The sequence below is a fragment of the Euprymna scolopes genome, chromosome 5, assembly GCF_053919585.1.
Source record: "Euprymna scolopes isolate OS-2025 chromosome 5, ASM5391958v1, whole genome shotgun sequence".
NCBI classification, from domain to species: Eukaryota; Metazoa; Mollusca; class Cephalopoda; order Sepiida; family Sepiolidae; genus Euprymna; species Euprymna scolopes.
The window spans coordinates 160,160,379-160,179,463 of NC_136486.1; the positions used below are offsets into that span (position 1 = coordinate 160,160,379).

A 19,085-nucleotide genomic window follows, 5' to 3' on the forward strand; every position below is an offset into this window, starting at 1 on the left:
TTAAAAAAAGAAAATCAAACTATATGAGCATCCAAGGAATGCCCGTCTTGCTCTCCATTTTGAAAAAAAAAAACATCTCAAAAAACAAGGCAAGTAACTGAACAATAATTTATCCTTGTAATGCCAACAAATTCCCATTAATCACTTAAAATGATTTTCCTTATAAAAATAAAATTACTTGATCAATTTATGTGATTTTTGGAAAATAATATTTTAGTTTCATCATAGCTACATGCATCAAATAGATTTTTATTTATTTTTGCTTCTTTTTAATATAGGGAATTCTGGAGATGTGAAAATTCATCTGAATGCATTTACTTAAAGTTGACATTTTCTTTTGCACTTCAAAAACTTAGAAATTTTACAAAGGTTATCAACAAGTGGAAAACTGCAAAAGAAAAGAATAGTGACTACATTCAAGATTAGATACATTTGATACTTTTTTTTTCATAGTTTTATTAAACCTTAAAATAGATAAAAAATTTTGTCCAAACTGGATACACACAAGGATTTAAAGTCAACCAAATATTTGAACCATGTAATTTAATAAATATCTTTATCAAAGAAGACCTTGCAATACAAAACTCATAAATTTATATACATATATATATATATATATATATATATATATATATATATATATATATGCACCTTAACAATTTGTACAGAGTTCAACAGATTGTAAATACACTTACTTCACTCAATGTTACTTTTTGACCCACTTGAAACATTAAAGTTTTAACATATATATAGTTTTTTAAAAAGATTTTATAATTTTATTTTAATCTCAAAATGATAACTCAGCATTCAATTATACTGCCCTCCTCCCTCCTTTTCAACTTAGAAAAAAATAATACATTTACAAGCAATTTATGGACTTCTCTTAATTAGTACATTTATTTTTTTTTTTACGGACTATTATCCTCATCTTCATAGTTGTTGTTTTACGTTTCGACCAACTCATCCTCTGGGCTTCTTCATGTGGTTAACCACGACAGAGTAGGAATGCCGAGTCTTGTAACTTATCCCCAGTAATTACTGGCTGAAACATGGTGAAACAATAACAATCATAAGGATGAGAATAACAGTCCACAACAAAAAAAAATGAATGCACAAATTATGAAGCCTCATCTGAAAGGATTCCAAAAATAAAAAATAATCACTTTTCTCAAGTTTTACTGTTCAAATCACTATCAATTAGTTTTTTGTTTGCTTATTATATTAAACATTTAAGGATTAAGTAAGTTTCAAGAACCCCCAAAAATAAGCAAAATGAACAAGATAACTTCGGATTTAGACCAGTTTCTTCTGATTGCCATAGGCATATTATAAGTAAGTTATCAAATGAGAATTTAGAACGCTTAAAGTGTACACAACCTGAAAAATAGAATAATCGATTTTGACAAGTAGGATTTATTTGTTTATTAAAATACTTTTAAAAATATGAACCAAAAATTAAATATTAACTATCCCCTCCCCGTTTTTCTCAAAATAAATCTTTTCCTATATTAAAAATCAGCTTTGTGACAAAAACAAAATAACTGACGTTTATTATTCTTTTATTTATAGTGTTCACAGGTCAAATGGAAGAAACTGATGTAGCCTCAAAAGTCATCATTTTAATTTTATTTTTATAGGGGTCCTTGAAATCTAAATGATTCCATTTAAGATTGGTTCACATTTACTTTTACTGCAGCAAAGTTAGGTACGGAAAAGTAAAGACTTTATTTTCAGCCAAAATGAATTTACATAAACAATTTAAATGAGAATTAAAAGGCAAAACTCTTAATGATAACCATAAGAGGCCTGACAACAATGCAGCTAGGATCCACAACTGGGAGGTGAACATGAGGAACTAAAATTATTATTACAAGAAAAATTATAAAAAAAAAAAAAAAAAAAAAAAAAAAACATTACAGAGAAATGTTTTAGCAAGAAACTTTTTAGTAATTAGCAACTGTACCTGACATCTTTTGAAAATTAACTTATTTGCATAAATGCAAATATTCAGACAGAACTAAAACAAAAATATAGCCTCTTCTACGAGAAAAAAAAATGTAGAAAGATCACTTTACGATAAATTAGATTTTAGATATTACAGAAATGAGTTTATTCGTGTTTTACAGATTAAAAGCATAGAAAATATAATTATATTGGAAAATCTGAAAAGAAGTTGAATAATGTACAAAATCATCTACAGAAAAAAAACTTGGAAAATACTTTAAAAATAACAATGAATTTAAGAGACAGAATAATTTTGATAATCTTTGCAAATTTTCTTGTCAATCTCATCACATAAATAGTATATCACTTTAGTTTCACAAATCATTTCATTGTAAATGATCAAACCAATCCCAAGTCATAATAGTGCCTAGTTGCATCACATACAGGCCTGTTATAAGAATTAGCTTGTATGGCATGAATCATTAAGTGAATCATTTCTTTTTTTTCTTTTTTTTTTTCTACTATAAGTGCAAAAATAAGTCCTTCGCAATTTGCTCGGCTTTCTTTCTCTTTCATCTTTGGTTCAAAAATATTTAAACCACCTTTTTTTTTCTCTTTCCATTCATACACATTCATATTAGTTCCATTTTAAGTTTCATATACATTTCCAGTTTTTCTTCTGATTTGTATCATTTTTTTTAATTCAGTTTTTTTTTTACAAGATGAAAAAAAGAACTCTATAAACAAAAACATACTTGGACTTGCTCAACGTAGCATTAAATATATCTTTGTTTTGTTTCTTAACTTTACTTTTGCTCTATATCCGATCCCAAAGATGTGATGCATCTTATATACAGTTCCAAAATACTTTGAAAAATATATCTGACATAGCATGCAGAAAAGAGTTTAGAAATTAAAACTAAAAAAAAAAAAAAATAGATGGAAGGAAAAATTAAGGAAGGCAAAAAAAAAATATAGCTACATTATGTTTAGATAGGATTTTTTAAATTTTAAATTTCAAATACATGGATATTGGGGTAGAGGTGGAGAGGTCAGTGCATAAAAGAGAAATGATCAGTCAAATTCCTTACGAGGGTATATACAAAGGGTTATCATACGTGTACATGTTGGGGTACGCATAGTGTCCATGTATGTGTTTAGAAGTTATTACTTGTTGATCAGATACCTTTTGCAAATGAGATCCCTAATGCGGGTAATCGGGATATGGAAGGCTGTCCGAACTGATATATAAACGCCGTAGACACAGCAGTAAGATGGCTACTCCAAGTATAACCATGAGCATAAAACTTGGCGTGCTCCTAGAGTGACCAGCTCTTGCAGAGGGAGGAGTGGCTGTCGGTTGCGTAGCTGCTGTGGGTCGATCAGAAGTTGCACTGGTCATCGACGGACCGGTCGATCTGTGCCGCAAACCAGATTCATTAGTAGTATTTGTCTCAGCCGAAGAATTGGCTGTTTCGCTCGACTTTTGGCTTTCTTCTGCACTCATCGTTTTTGTTGTATCCGAGATATCTGAAGAAGACGTGGAAGCTTCAGAGCTTTTAACGCTAGCAGATGTAGTCGAAGGAGCTTTAGAGTGCTTACTTATAGCACCATTTGCACTGTTTCGGTTCGGGTCCTGAGAATTGCTTGTGGTCGTGGTTGTAGTGCTAGTGGATGGTGTGGAGGGAGAAGTGGAAGTCTTTGTGCTGGAACTTGTGGAGGGGCTCTTGTTACTAGAGCTGCTAATTTGAGAAGAAGATGAAGAAGCTGTTGTGGTAACTGGGTTTGAACTAGCAACCAAAGTTGGGTTTGAAGAGGCAGGCACTGTTGGAGGAGCAGGGGCTGGCATGAAAGGAAAGGGAAATGATGGCGCCATTGCATTAGTTGCATTTGGTTGGTTTTCAGCGTTTCCTGCTGCGGGGAAGGTGAAGCCAGCAGGAAACATAGGAGGCAGAAAGGGATTGTGAAAAGGCGGCATCATTACATTGCACGGCATGCCGTTTGAATCCTTACTCAAAGGAGGATACGGAAATCTGTAAGGGAACGGAAATTGTCCAGCCATCGGAGAAAGAAACGGTGGCATCGGGGGGAACATATTAGGCATTCCTCCAGGATGCATTGCAGATGGGAACATCATCTGAGGCAGGGTGGTGGTGGGGGTGGCGCCAGCTGAGGCAGAAGTTGTAATCGGTGCTGTTGCTGCACTTTGGCTACTGCTGTTGGTTACACTTGGTGGGGAACTACTACTTGGTGGAGAAGACGAAGGTGTTGTTGATGTTGTAGAGTTTGCCTTTCCTTTCGATTTATCTCCTTTCTCGCCCTGCAACAGAAATGGAAAGAAAAAATTATTGTCCAGAATTTCCATTATATTAAAAAAACAAAAATACAGAAAAATTTTTATGATGCATGTACCTAGGACTGAACAAAAGGAACATATTCCAAAAATCATGTAAATTAATCAAGTAGTTTGATTTTTATAAAAAAAATCATTTTTAAATGATTTTAAATGACTAATTGAAAATCATAAGCATTACAAGGTTGATTTTGCAAGTTTGAGTTATTGTTGAATTATCTCCCATTGCTTCTTCAAGATGCCAGTGCAAGATAGTCCCTTCTTGCTTACTAATAAAATTTGATTAATTTAGAAGACTTTTTGGATTTTTTCTTTTTTTTATGAAAGCCACTCAAGGGTAAGGATTAATAATGTGTATGGTGGTCACCAAGGTAACAGCATAATAATTGGTGGTAAATGTGACGGCTCAACGAGAACCTGTTTACATTGGACTTGAAGATCACCATGTTGTAGTCAGCTGGAAAGCAGGACAGTACAATAGAGTTCTACAGCCAGTTTTTAGGAAAGAAGTTTTGTTCATGAAATTTTCGTTTAGATTTTGGCACAGAGAGTGTGGGAAATTGTAGTTAATGGAGTATTTTTGTGAAAGTTTGGGTTAGGGGAACCATAGAGTCATGCTCAGATAAGCACTTGCCATAAAAGTGACAATAGAGCACCAACAGGTTTGCAATGTCTCTTCTGTGCGTAAAAGATTGCAGGGAAGAGAAAAGGTTTTGAAGCCAGTTTTGAACTCTGTCAAGGCAGGATAGGATACTCTGAACAGTTCCTACCCAGACGTGGAAACAGTACTCCATTTTCGGACATATTTGCCTCTTATACAGGTAGAGGATTGCGACAGGACTCGGATGCCTTCCAGAGCAGTAGAATAATGCAACTATTTTTCCAGACAGAAGAGTTAATGGAAGTCTTCCATTTCAGGTCAATAGTGAATGTCAAGCCTAGAAGCTTGTCAAACCAGGAAGTTTCTTTGAGACAAGAACCATTCATAGCAATTGGGGTCAAGCTTGAATACATTAAAATTAACCATCTATCTTTTGCCCCATTGCACCATGTATTCAAGGTTGGAGAAGAGAGACTCAGATCTTGGTAATTGTTGGCCTTTGAAGTGTTGCCATAGATTATACTGTCGTCTGCGTATATGTCGTTGAATGAACTTAGAATGTGTTTTGGGAGATCATTGATGAAGATAACAAAGAAGAGTTGAGCCTAGAATGCATCCTTGAGGCATGCCAACCTTGAAACTGTGAACTTCGGACTTTCGCTCATCAACGACTACTTGTATAAACCCATTGGAGAGAAAAGATCTGATGGTTGAGAAGACATTTCAGATATTCCATAGCTGAATATCTTGTAAAGTAGATCTTTGTGAAACCCTATCAAATACCTTTGATATGCCCAAAGCCATTGCTCTAGAGAGGAATCACCCATCAATAGATTTACTGATCCAATTTGAAATTACAGTTAGTACATTAGTTGTAGATCTTACAGGACAGAAACCATATTTCTTGTAACTGAGTAGGTTGTTTTTGCTGAGGTGGTTGACAATTACTCTATTTAACACAGAGTGAAGCAACTTACGACACACAGAAGACTAATTGATCTGTACTGAGATGCAGAAGACCGATCTCCAGTATTTTTAAATATTGGGCAGACTAACAAGGTTTTTTAACAGGTTGGGAAACATTTCTCCTTTAGGCACCGATTGAACAGCTTTGAAAGAATGGGTGTTAGTTCCAGTTGCAGCTTTCTGAGTGCTATGACTGAAATATTGTCAGGACCAGTTACTTTGCTGGTCTCAAGGTTTTTGATGAGTGTGGTAACATTATGAACAGATATGTGGATGTTGTTCAGATTATTTTCGGTCTTGGGAGAAAATTTGGGAGGTAGGTGGCCCTGATCGCATAGGGTTGAGTTTGATGCAAAGTTCTTGCTAAGAGTTTTGCTTTATCGGATACTAACAAAATCACGTCAAACCTATTGATGATAGCAAGGATAGAGAACTTACATCTGTTCAGGACTTTATTTGTTTTTTGCCAAAACTCATGGGAGCCAAACTTCTGTTCTACTTTGGACTTGATGAACTGAGCATATGACTATCATTTTTTCTATAATCCTTTTGCAGTGATTTCTGGCAGTTCTAAAGGCAACTTTCGTCTCAAAATATTTATTACATTTGAAGCAATTGAAGTAATGGTCTCTATATGCAATACTAGCAGCACGTTCATGGGTGTATCATGGCTGGCTGTTCAGTTTCTGTTACAATTTCTTCAAGGTATGCAGGTGTCTATATCAATGGTTAACCAATCAGTTAATCAGTATGACATTTTCGTTGTTATATCAACATACATCATACAGACCTTTTTTTTTTTTTTTTTTAAATATTGGGGAATTCTGGACAAGAAATCATTATTTTATAATATGTGCACATCCATATGTAACAAATGACAAATTTTTTCAGGAGTAAAGACTGTTGTTAGAAAAGAAAATGAACAATGTCTTTTTAGGCAGACGTTAAAGATAGAATTTTTCTTCATCTGGCAAAAATAAAGAGTAAAAATAGAAATTATTTTTCCCTCATTAGAAAAGCATTAAGTTTTTTTTTGTTTTTTTTACATAGGCATCACCACATTATCAAGGCCAAGAGGCCACTCAAGGATAAGGGTTAAAGAGTGTACAGTAGAAATTGGACAATATAGTAATCATTAGTAATGAAAATTTGATAAATTTGATAACTTATATGGAACGGCTCATCAAGAACTTATTTACGTTAGACTTGAACACAACCATATTGTAGTCAGCCGGAAAGCAGGAAAACCGAAGACAATTCCACAGGCGTGCAGTTCTAAGAAAGAAGCTTTGTTCATGGAATCTACGTTTAGGTTTAGGCACAGATAAAGAGTGGGGGGAAGCATTAAGTTTTTTTTTATATAAAAGTCTGTTTCCGTTCTTAAAATCAATTTTTTAAACTAATTCATACATGCTATCAAAAAGATTATAGAAAATTTCAATAGTATCTTCGCATGTTTTTAAAAGATTATTATATAATACTAGCAGGGTTACATGGCGTTGCCCAGTTAGAGATATGGGATAGCAGCATAATATAACATAATTGATAATTTATTTTATTAGCAACCTTCATGTTGACAGCTAGTTATTTCACCCACTGAACTATTCAAATACCCTTAAATTAACGCTTATAAACTAATTTCATTGTGTAACATGTTAGAAAAGTATCATTAGTTCATCTAAAGAACAAATAGAGACGCAGAACTATACATTTCATTATATTCACATGTAAATTATACATGTGAATACACTTATATTTAAGGGACACTTCCTAGTACATTTTCCTTTGTAGGGATAGACATGCACATAGACAGGGGGGTTCTCCTTTTATATATTAGCATTGGGACGATTAATTAGAATCAGGAATTGAAAAAAAATCGAAACTTTTTAGCATATTGGAATTGGTATCTGAAAATTTTGTGACGATTTCCAATGCCAAAAATGATTCTTTTGTCCTTTTTTTTGATTGAATTTTGTTTAAAACAAAATCTAACAATGCTAGTAGTAATGTTAAAATAATAAATATTTATTGATTTTAAACTAACAGTAAAACTAAAATGTATTTTTACGTTTGAGAAAATATTGGCACATTCAACATGTGGTTTTACAGTAAATTTGACTGGGGAAGACAATAGATGTGGTCTTGAATCTGTATATTACCCTCTATTTGATGAATATCTGTGTATTAACTCTGTGACCCATGCAGTAGAACTCCCTTAAAACTTTCAAATATGTTGACTCGATTTTTCTTAGGAGTGTTATTTTAAAATTAGACTTTACAAATTGTTAAGTCAAATTTTAAAATAACATTTGTAAGAAAAATTGTCTTCCTCAGTCAAATTTTTACATGAAATAAATTTCATAAAAATAGGATATATTTGAAACTGACTTTTAACCTATTTCTGACCAGGTTTTTATTCATCCAGTTTTTTTTTTTTTTGTTAAATTCATTCCTTTCACTTCCTGCCATATTTTCCTTTGCTTACCTCTACCAACCCTGTTAGTTCAACTGTTCCACATTTAACTCAAGAACTCTCATCCATTCTTCAATATGGTTAAACAAAAATCTCCTATACTATCCAAATTTTTCCCTGAATTTATCAGATCTAAGCCCGTCTTCAATATTTACATTATACATCCTACATATCATTCTCATTTGATTTTTCAACATGCAACACATGTCCTCAACCTTCACTGAAAGGTTAAAAACCAGCAGCGCATATTTTCTTGCTTGAATTCAAACTCCATCATAATACTTTCCAAATAGTCACAAATAAAAGTGATTTCAGAAATTCCGTGATGATGAGAGCCTGGCAGAAAATGGTCATCTCCTATATATAGTGCAGCATTCATGCTGAATGGGTTGATCTAGCTTTCTCTGAAAGAGGAAGTTTCAGCACTTGTGTATCAAATGGATATCTACAAAAAAAATTTTTTTTTTAATTTTAAGCAAAAAAAAACAAAAAAAAACACCAAACTATTTTTACAAACAAAAACAGTTATTCTCAATCTGCCATTTTCTAATTAGAAGGGATGGAAGTTAACAGAAACAAGGGAGATAAGTCAGTTTGTCATACAGAATAGAAAAATTCTTTTTAGCATTTTACAAAACTTTAAGAAAAGAAAATCACATGCACCAAAGTAATAACAATTTATATAAACAATGAAATAACATGTTAAAAACCATATATACATATTGGTTGTTCAAGAATTATTTTGTCAAATTGATAGGCTACAATTATTTTCCTTACAATAAAACTGCATTATTCGATAAATTTTATTTTTACTTATTATTTTTCCACTTAATTGTTTTTTACAATTTTTATAATTTTTACTAATTTCAACATGACACGTAAGTGCATACTCATGTTTTTACTTAAAATGCATATTTTGATTTTTTTTTTTGGATGAAATTCACTTAATAGTGAACAGGCACCAAAGTTTCTATTGAATATTTAATTTACAAATCCTCAGTTGCATATTAGACATCTGAGTCAGGTGAGATAATTTTGACAACATTAGTTTTTAAAGGTTTTCGGGGGTTTTTGTTTATTTTGCAGAGAAGTGTTGCTGTCCTTCCATATATAGCAACTCTTACTCTCAGTCACCCATCTGGCACTGACGAGAATCAATGTTTCTTAACTTTGGTGATCTAACTTGGTTATAATGCCATTTTTCCATATATATGTTCTATTGACAATGAGCACCTCAAAAAAAAGGACAAGAGAAACATCAAAGGCAATCGATGTCAGTATTTCAACTATCTGAAGCAAATTGGTCAGACGGCACAAGTTTAATAAATAAATGCTTGTTTCTAAAATTGGTCATGATTTTCTGAATCATTTAACCGAAATGGATGCAGGTTTTGTTTTTGTTACTGACCTGAAAATTGATCTGCGATGCAAGCTCTTTTGCTTCTTGGCTCGTTTCTTTGGAAGCATCAGTTAACGGTTTAAGAATTTCACTAACATTTCCGCAGATGGCACATTTCCAGCTTAGCGATCTGGCAAAGAGAGAAAGTCATTTCATACATTTTCTTGTTTTGAATTTTAATAAAAAAAGAAATAATAAAGACAGGCCCCCAAAAATTTTTTAAATAAAAACAAAAAAGCATTCTGGGCAACTTTACCTCAGCAAAATCTCTCAAAATCATCTCAACATTTAAGCATCAAAATTGGTATTCTTAATTGTATTGCACGTGAGATTTCAAAGGATCTTGACGCGAAATTTGGTACAATTCCATCCAATAGTTTTGAACCAATGTTTACTGTTATTACATAGTAACGGTATCATTTGGATCCACCGCCACCCCCACTAATAGATGAAGGATTTTTCATGACAAATTTTGTTGAAATTTGGCCAATGGTTGTGAAAATATACGTCACTACTACTACTAACAATAAAAATATTTTTTATAGCTTGAAAATAATTGTGTAAAGTTCCACAAAATTTCGTATGAAGCATGTTTGACATGAAAGGTGTACCAAAGGAGTCCAAATTATATTTCTGCTACTATCAACATATTAGTAGTAGTAGTAGTAGTAGTAGTAGAAATTTGATTGAATTTTACATAATTCTTTTGAATCCATAAAAAATGTTTCTTTTCATTATTAGCTGTAATAGTATAATATCAGAAAGTTAGCTCATTTCCTCGAATAGTGTTGAAGCCCATTTGTTTGTTTTTGATAATAATAATAGTAGCATTATTCGCCAATAACTTTGCAGCTAACTCTACCCTCTCCTACAACAGACAACCCCCTATCCAACATACAAATATCTGTGCACGAGGTCGCCAAGCTAATCAAGAACCTTGATTCCAGTAAAGCAACTGGTCCTGACAGCATTCCAATTATAGTGCTGAAAAAGCTTCAACCAGAACTTGCCCCCATACTTACAAAACTGTTTAAGCGTCGCCTTAAGGAGAAGTGCTTTCCAACACCCTGGAAAACCTCGTCAGTATGCCCTGTATTTAAGAATTCAGGTGATAAATCATCCCCATCTCAGTACGGACCAATAAGTCTCTTGTGTGTTATGAGTAAGTTACTGGAATCCATATTAAATAAAGAAGTAGTCAACCACCTCAGCAGGAATAACCTTCTTAGTGACATGCAATATGGTTTCCGTTCTGCTAGATCTACAGCTGATGTGCTAACAGTTATATCCCATAGGATTAGTGAATCTCTCGACAAAGGCTTCCTTTCTAGGGGAATTGCTCTTGACATATCAAAGGCCTTCGATAAGGTTTGGTATAACGGCCTACTTCACAAGATTTCCAGCTACAGTATAACTGGAAATATTTTCTAAATAATTAAATCATTTCTCTCTGATAGGTTCATAAGAGTAGTGGTTGATGGGCAGAAATCTGAGGCCCACAGTATTAATGCTGGAGTCTCCCAGGGGTCCATCCTGGGCCCAACTCTCTTCCTGATCTACATCAATGATCTCCCAAAACACATACTAAATTCATTCGTTGACATCTATACTGATGACACGACCATCTACGGCAACACATCAAAGGCTGTAAATGACAAAACTCTCTGATTCCCTCTCCTCTGATCTTGAGCACGTTGTTCAGTGGGGGAAGAGATGGCTGGTTACTTTTAATGCATCTAAAACCAAGCTCCTAACTTTACATCATCAACGCTTTGTTCCTCATCTAACATCAATTGAAGTTGATGACTCTCGTCTTGGGAAGGCTTCATGTTTTGACAAGCTCCTGGGTTTGACCTTTACTCCTGATCTGAAATGGAACACGTATATAAAGTCTGTTGCCCGGGCTGCTGGGAAAATGGTAGGAGCCTTCTATCGCTCCAGAAGATATCTCACTACTGATGCAATTCTCTATCTCTATAAAAGCCAAGTACGTCCAAAGATGGAGTACTGCTGCTGGAGCTTCAAAAAACAGCCTATCCTGCCTTGACAAAGTACAAAATAGACTTTGTGGCTTATTGGGGGATGCTCTCTTCTCTTCCCTGCAACCTCTCTCCCACAGAAGAGACGCTGTGAGCTTGTCTTTGTTTTATCGTTATTTCCATAGCAAGTGCTCGTCAGAGCTCCAATCTCTGGTCCCCCCCTCGCCAATCCTTCATGATAAACACCCGTCTAGCTAAAACCACTGTCAGTAATTTCCCCTACTCTTTATCTGTGCCTAAATCGAAACGTAGATTCCATGAACATAGCTTTTTTCTGAGAAGTGCACGCCTGTGGAATTCTCTTCCGTTTGCCTGTTTCCCACCTGACTACAACTTGGGCGTCTTCAAGTCCAACATAAACAATTTCCTGATTCGCCCCCTTAAGTAAGACACTTTATCAAATCTCCAATACCAACTATTACTACAATATTATCCCATTGATTATTGTACACAATATAACCCTTATCCCCGAGTGGCTTACAGGCCTTGATAAGTGGTGATCCCCATATAAAAAAAAAATTTAAAAAAAAAAAAATTAACATTTTTCTTCTATAATAATATACCTGACTTCTTATGGATGCTTCATGCCAAATATAGAGTAACTTTTTTTAAAGTAGTTTTGGAGCTTATAAGTTACTGACAGCCAAAAAATCGTGGTCAATTATATGTATGCCAAATGCATTCGCCATAGGTCGGCTTACTCTAAAGGAGGAAGTTTCATGGGAATATGAAGTTCAGAAACAGTCCCCAGTTGCATGTATATCCCAGTAAGAGGAAATGATGACATTAGGTTTTTGCAGTTATTGTAAAGAGATGTAGACGTCCTCCTTCATACAGTGCCTAATATTCCCAAATAGTGACCTATGTGGTCGTTACCAGGCTCAGTGTGGTTTAACTTCTATGATCTAACGTGATCTCCACATAAGAACCAATATCTGTTCATCTTGTGTGTTGTTCTCAATGTATAACTGAGGATGCTTCACAAAGGATTTGGAATCAATTAGAACAGTATATGAAAATAAACCATAAACAGGATAGATTTTAAATAAAAATAAGTTGCTGACAAAATTTTAGATAAACTATATGTCATGTAAAGTCTTGAGTAATAAGGGTTGCTAAGGTCTTTTGCTCCTCTTATGAAGTCCAAAAGCAGCTTTTTGTTTTTTTTGTTATATGGTAGTCACCACTTATCAAAGCCCAGAAGCCACTCAGGGATAAGGGTTATTGCGTGTACAGTAATCAATGGGATAATATCGTAGTAATCGTTAGTAATGAAGATATCCAAGTTGTAGTCAGGTGGGAAACAGGCAAACGGAAGAAAGTTCCACAGGCGTGCACTTCTTTTTTTTTTTTTTTTTTTACACAGTGATCACCACTTATCAAGGCCCGGAAGCTTTGTTCATGGAATCTACGTTTTGATTTAGGCACAGATAAAGAATGGGGAAAATTATTGACAGTGGTTTCAGCTAAACAGGTGTTTTTCGTGAAAGACTGGCGAGGGGGGACCAGGGATTGGAGCTCAAACGAGCACTTGCCATGGAAATAACGATAAAACAAAAACAGGCTCACAACATCTCTTCTGTGGGAGAGAGATTGTAGGGAAGACAAAAGGGCATCCCTCACTCGGCCACGAAGTCTGTTTTGTATTCTGTCAAGGCAGGATAGGCTGTTTTTAGCAGCTCCTGCCCAGATGTGGCAGCAGTACACCATCCTTGGACATACTTGGCTTTTATATAGATAGAGAATTGCATCAGCAGTGAGATATCTTCTGGAACAGTAGAAGGATCCTACCATTTTTCCAGCGACCTTGGCAACAAACTTTATGTACGTGTTCCATTTCAGGTCAGGAGTAAAGGTCAATCCCAGAAGCTTATCAAAACATGGAGTCTGAGAGCCAATCATTTTTCTTTAATTACATTTTCACCCCAAACAAGGCACATTGCCACTTTGTTGTAGGGGGCTACTATCAGGAACATAGGCATCAGGGGTACTGTGTAGGGAGTTGGGCAGCAAGATGTCAGTTCACATTGCACTTGAACTTCTGCATGTCAGTACAGTTGGGGAAGCAGGGACCCGGAAGGGAATTCCAAAGTCTAGCTGTCCTGGGGAAGAAACAACTGGAGTAGAAGGCTTTCTTACATCTAGGGATCTCTACTGTGAATGGGTGGGATTTAGCTGCTTGTCGGGTTTGTCGGGGGTATTCAGGTCAAGGGGGCACAAGTGCTTGCAGTTCGTCAGAGCATTCACTGTAGAACAGGCAGAGGGATGCAACATTTTTTGGGACAGAGGCTAAAGTTTAGATGACAGTTCAGAACCTATCAGATTGGCGACTCTCTTTTGAACCTTGTCTAGGAGCGAGAGACAAGTGGCAGATGCACCAGCCCAAATATGACAACAATACTACATAGATGGTCGAATGGTGGCCTTATATAGGTATACGATACTTTCAGGCATTAATAGCTTTCTAGCATGTTTCCTGAGAGCGTTAGGCCGAGGAGTTTAAAGGATGTACTTTCAGATAAAGAGTCATTGGCCATTGCTATTATTGGTAGAGAAGGTTTCTTGTAATTATTGAAGGAAATGAGTTTAGTCTTGGCAGCATTGAATGTGACCATCCATTTATGTCCCCATTCCACTACAGATCGAAGGTCATCCTCTAGTTTTTCTGCCATTTCTTTAGATATGTGTTCAGTTGTTTTCCTGTTGTGTCTGTTATAGAGCGTGGTGTTGTCAGCATATATACCCATCTCACAGACAATTTTGTCAGGGAGGTCATTTATGAATATTAGGAATAACAGAGGTCCAAGGATAGACCCCCTGAGGCACTCCCGCATTTATATCATATTGTTTAGATGTACAACCATCGAGGACAACCTGAATTTTTCTCTTATCTAAGAAGGATTTAATTATGTCATGTATTCTTCCAGTGATACCATATGATCTGATTTTCCTGAGAAGACCTTCATGCCATACGCCATTAAAAGCCTTAGACATATCCAGAGCTACCGCTCTACCCTCAATTTCAATTGGTGCCAGATAGGAATCAGAGCGTTGATGAGGTAAAGATAGGAGATTGGTTTTAGATGCATTAAAAGTAACCAGCTACCTCTTCCCCCACTGTACCACGCACTCAAAATCAGAGGAGAGAGAATCAGAGAGAACTTTATCATTTATGGCCTTTGATGTGTTGCTATAGATGGTCGTGTCATCAGCATAGATGTCAACGAATGATTTAAGGAATATTAAGGAATTGGAGCTTCAATTTAGTTAAGTAAATAAAATCTATATTATCGAAATCTTCAAATTTATGAAGAAAATTTTTATCTCTTATCCTAAGACAGGCAGTATATTAAAACAGTAATTATTCGTTGCTATCATCATTATTTCTCTTTAACTATATTCTTAATTCAACCCTTAAAAAAAAAAAAAAATAAAAAAAATAAAACACTTCTAGTATCAAAATATTATCACTATATAAATTAAATTCTGTTAAATATTCCATCTGATAGCATCAGCATCGGTTTTCGTATTTAAAGTGTTATGAGTGTCCCAGACTTCGGAATGAGCAAAACAAGACAACATCTCTTGCCTGCACTCCATGTGATTTGAGCCATAAGTCATGTTGCCAGCAGTCAAGTCACTTCTTACACATTCAAGCCAAGTTTTGCTTGGTCTTCCACATACGCTTGTGCCTGGAGTATTGATGAATGTTTTCAAGTTGACACAGGAGATAGCACGCAGTACATGGCCAAACCACCTGAAATGCTCAGTGCATAAGGTATTCAAAAGAAATGCTCAGTGCATAAGGTATTCAAAATCTCATTAATACCAAGTTTCTGATAGAGTATGGCTGAAGGGATTCTATCCTTTAGCTTTGTGTTGCAAATCCATCTGAACATAACGCAGTTATTACGCTAGAGCTGTTTCAAGTCCGACATGTTTGAGACCCATGTCTGAGTAACATGCAAGAGAGCAGAACAAACACGGCCAAAAAAAAAAAAAAAAAATCTTGCCACAAGTTCTGAAAAGATAAATGTGTCTATATGTAGGAATAAGCAGCAGCGTCCTGAACTTTCCTCAATCAACAAAACAGCAGTCAGTAATAACAGCTAGATTTGAACTTTTCCAATAACCACAAGATTGTCTGCATACAGGAGTTCACAAGAGGCATTTAGACAAAACTCTCTCAACATGCCTCCAAAACCATGATAAAGAGAAGTGCGCTGAAAAACAGAGCCTTGGAAGATCTAAATGCCAACTCCAAACTTCTCATTGTAGTTGCCGTTGACATGAACATGACTACGAACATTTGCATACAATACAGATATCTCATTTCTCCATACTAAGGCTCCTCATTGCCCACCACAGCATTTTCCTAAGAACACAGTCAAATGCCTCGAGATCAAGGAATACATAGCTTCCAAAACTTCCATCTTAATTCACTTTTAGATGAAAGAATTTGTACATATTTTTAAGACAAAGACAATATACACAAAGGACATGAAAGTTCCGTCCTTGTGCAGTATAAGATTTCAAATAAATTCATTTTAGGTAAAAATTAAAAAACACGATCACATACTAATGTGTCATCTCAAGATTAGTAAAAAATTCCAAAAGTTACGATAAATGATAAGAGTAGAAAAATAATTACAAGTAAAAATAAAATGTATTGAATTGATGAACAGTTTTTTACAATCCAGGGGAGGTAACTGCAGTCTACGAATTCAATGAAATAATTGTAATCTGCCATTTCAAAATAGGAAATGGCAGACCGTTAATATTTATTTCTTTTGTAATACTTCTAGCAGATCTTCTACTGGACCATTTTTCATTAGTTTTGGAAGTTTTACTAATTTCGACATGACACGTAGATATGTAATCATGTTTTCACTTAAAATGCATTTATTTGAAATAACATCATATTACACAAGCACCAAAAATTCTGGCACATTTGATACGTGACAAATGAAAATTCTATTTCAAACTTAAACAGCCAACAGACGTAACCCCTTATAGAAATGGATGAATGCAAGAAAAATAAATTTTTTTAAAAGTTATTAATCATTCAATAGAAACAACAAATAAAACTGACGATCCAAACCTTTTGGATAAAACCTTTCTTTCATCAGCTGAGTAATCCAGAGATCCAATGGCACCAGCCCCATGAGTTGGCATGAAGCCAATAATCGCTAAAAGAGTAGTTCGAACTAAAAGAAAAATTTCAAAAATGTACAAAAGATAGATATAAGGTTTTCTTTTTATTGTTCCAGAAATTATGCAAACATTAAATATGAATATTAAATTGACATAACCAAAATAATAAAACAAAGACTAAATCTACCAATGATTGTTTTTTCATAAAGTTTGGATTAATCAGATTGCTGTTCTCATTTTGAACATTATTCTCACAATGTTTTCACTGATGTAATTTCCAACTTTCTTCAGGTTTTTCTTATCAAACTTGAGAATTTATCTGTCAAACTCAGAAATCTGCATAAAATTCAAAACAGAAACCTTTATTTAATCCACCGGGATAGCATGCTTTCATTTCGTCAGCCATGACCAGGTAGAAGTCATAAGTAATTCACAATTATATTACTAGTATCGCCCATAATTGAAGATTAAACGTTGATGCTCCAAAATAAAGTCACTTACAACTGAAACTCAGTACTTTATCCGTTGTGCCACAGGTTTTTGCAGACAATTCTACTATGAATTTTGGAATTCTTGCTTTTAGTTGTACAATCTTATTATTTATAACCATACTTATTACTACTTATTACTACTTATTACTACTTATTACTATACATTATAAATTAAATAAAGGATTCTGTTCAAAATTTTACACAGGTTCATGACCTTCTTCAGGAGTATCTTGTTGAATTCAAGAGTCATTTTGTCAAATTTGGGAATTTGTATGGAGTTTTGAATGAAACCTTTTATTTAATCCATAGGGTTAGCATGCTCTCATTCTATTAGTCAGGGTTTCCATCATCCCTGTCCTCTGATCCCCGTCTGGCATAAACTGAAATGAATAGCTCTCATTTTGGGGAGGTTCTGTGTTTTAACAAGCTTCTAGGTCTGACCATTACTCCTGATCTGAAATGGAACACTTACATCAATTCTGTTGCCAACATCACTAGAAAATTGGTGGGATCATTCTACCACTTCAGTAGATATCTCACTGCCGATGCAATCCTCTACCTATTTAAGAGTCAAGTACGTCCAATGATGGAGTACTGTTGTCAAATTTGGGTAGGAGCTGCTAGAAGCACCCTATCTTGCCTTGGCAGAGTTCAAGGCCGACTAATAAGGGATACCTTTTTTCTCTTCCCTACAACATCTTTTCCATACAAGAGACATTGCTAACCTGTCTCTGCTCTATCATTATTTTCATGGCAAGTGCTCGTCTGAGCTGAAATCTATGCCCTGCCTTGCTAAACCTACATGAAAAACACTCGTCTAGCTGAAACCGTTATCAATAATTTTCCTCATTCTTTATCTGTGCCTTTCATGAACAAAGTTTCTTTCTTAGAACTGCCTGCCTGTGGAACTGTTTGCTTGCTTTCCAGCTGACTACAATACGGTAGTCTTCAAGTCCAATGTAAACAAGTTCTTGAGTTTAAGTAAACCAATTTACCAAATTTCCACTACTAACGATTACTACACTATTGTGCCAATGATTACCGTACACTCATTAACCCTTATCCTTGAGTGGCCTCTGTGCTTTGATAAGGTGACTTCCTTTAAAAAAAAAATTTTTTTAAATGTCTTTTTAGTATCACATGCACTGGGGATTGAACGTTACTTCATCCATTTTGCCACAGGCCTTTGCAGACAATTCTAGTAAGAATTTTGGCAGCCTTAAACCTTATCTTGCTTTTAAATGTACAATTGTAATACTTATCACTATATATCTTTACTTATTATTACAGATAAATAAATTGAATGATTCCGTTTGAAATTCTGTGCAGATTTCAGAGATCAACAGAAAGATTTCAGAGTTCCACTAGACACCCCTGAAGGTCTGAAGTTACATGAGCCGAAACGTTGCGAGAATAACACCCAAGATGAGAACAGTAGTCAGAATAATTCAAATTATCAATCAGCATCTAAAAAATTCAGAAACAGAAAAGCAATAGTTTTGGAACAAATAACCAAATCTAAATAAAAATAGCATTGATGTGGAATATTTCACAAATTAAATCGATTTTTTTTTTTTTTTTTTATACAGTGATCACCACTTATCAAGGCCCGGAAGCCACTCAGGGATAAGGGTTATTGCAAGTACATTACGTTAGTGTGGAGAT

The 19,085-nt window shown here is 34.9% G+C and overlaps 1 protein-coding gene across 1 annotated transcript in view; it reads right to left on the minus strand.

The window, feature by feature from the left end:
* Positions 1-2,081: 2,081 nt before the first annotated feature.
* LOC145277026 (uncharacterized) overlaps positions 2,082-19,085 on the minus strand; it is a 74,280-nt gene continuing 57,276 nt past the window's right edge. The window contains exons 5-7 of the mRNA XM_080128629.1: positions 16,877-16,982; positions 9,746-9,866; positions 2,082-4,264 (exon numbers count right to left, since the gene is read on the minus strand). Coding sequence (XP_079984755.1) covers positions 3,149-4,264; positions 9,746-9,866; positions 16,877-16,982 — 1,343 coding nt within the window. The 3' untranslated portion in view covers positions 2,082-3,148. The remainder of the gene's footprint in view (positions 4,265-9,745; positions 9,867-16,876; positions 16,983-19,085) is intronic.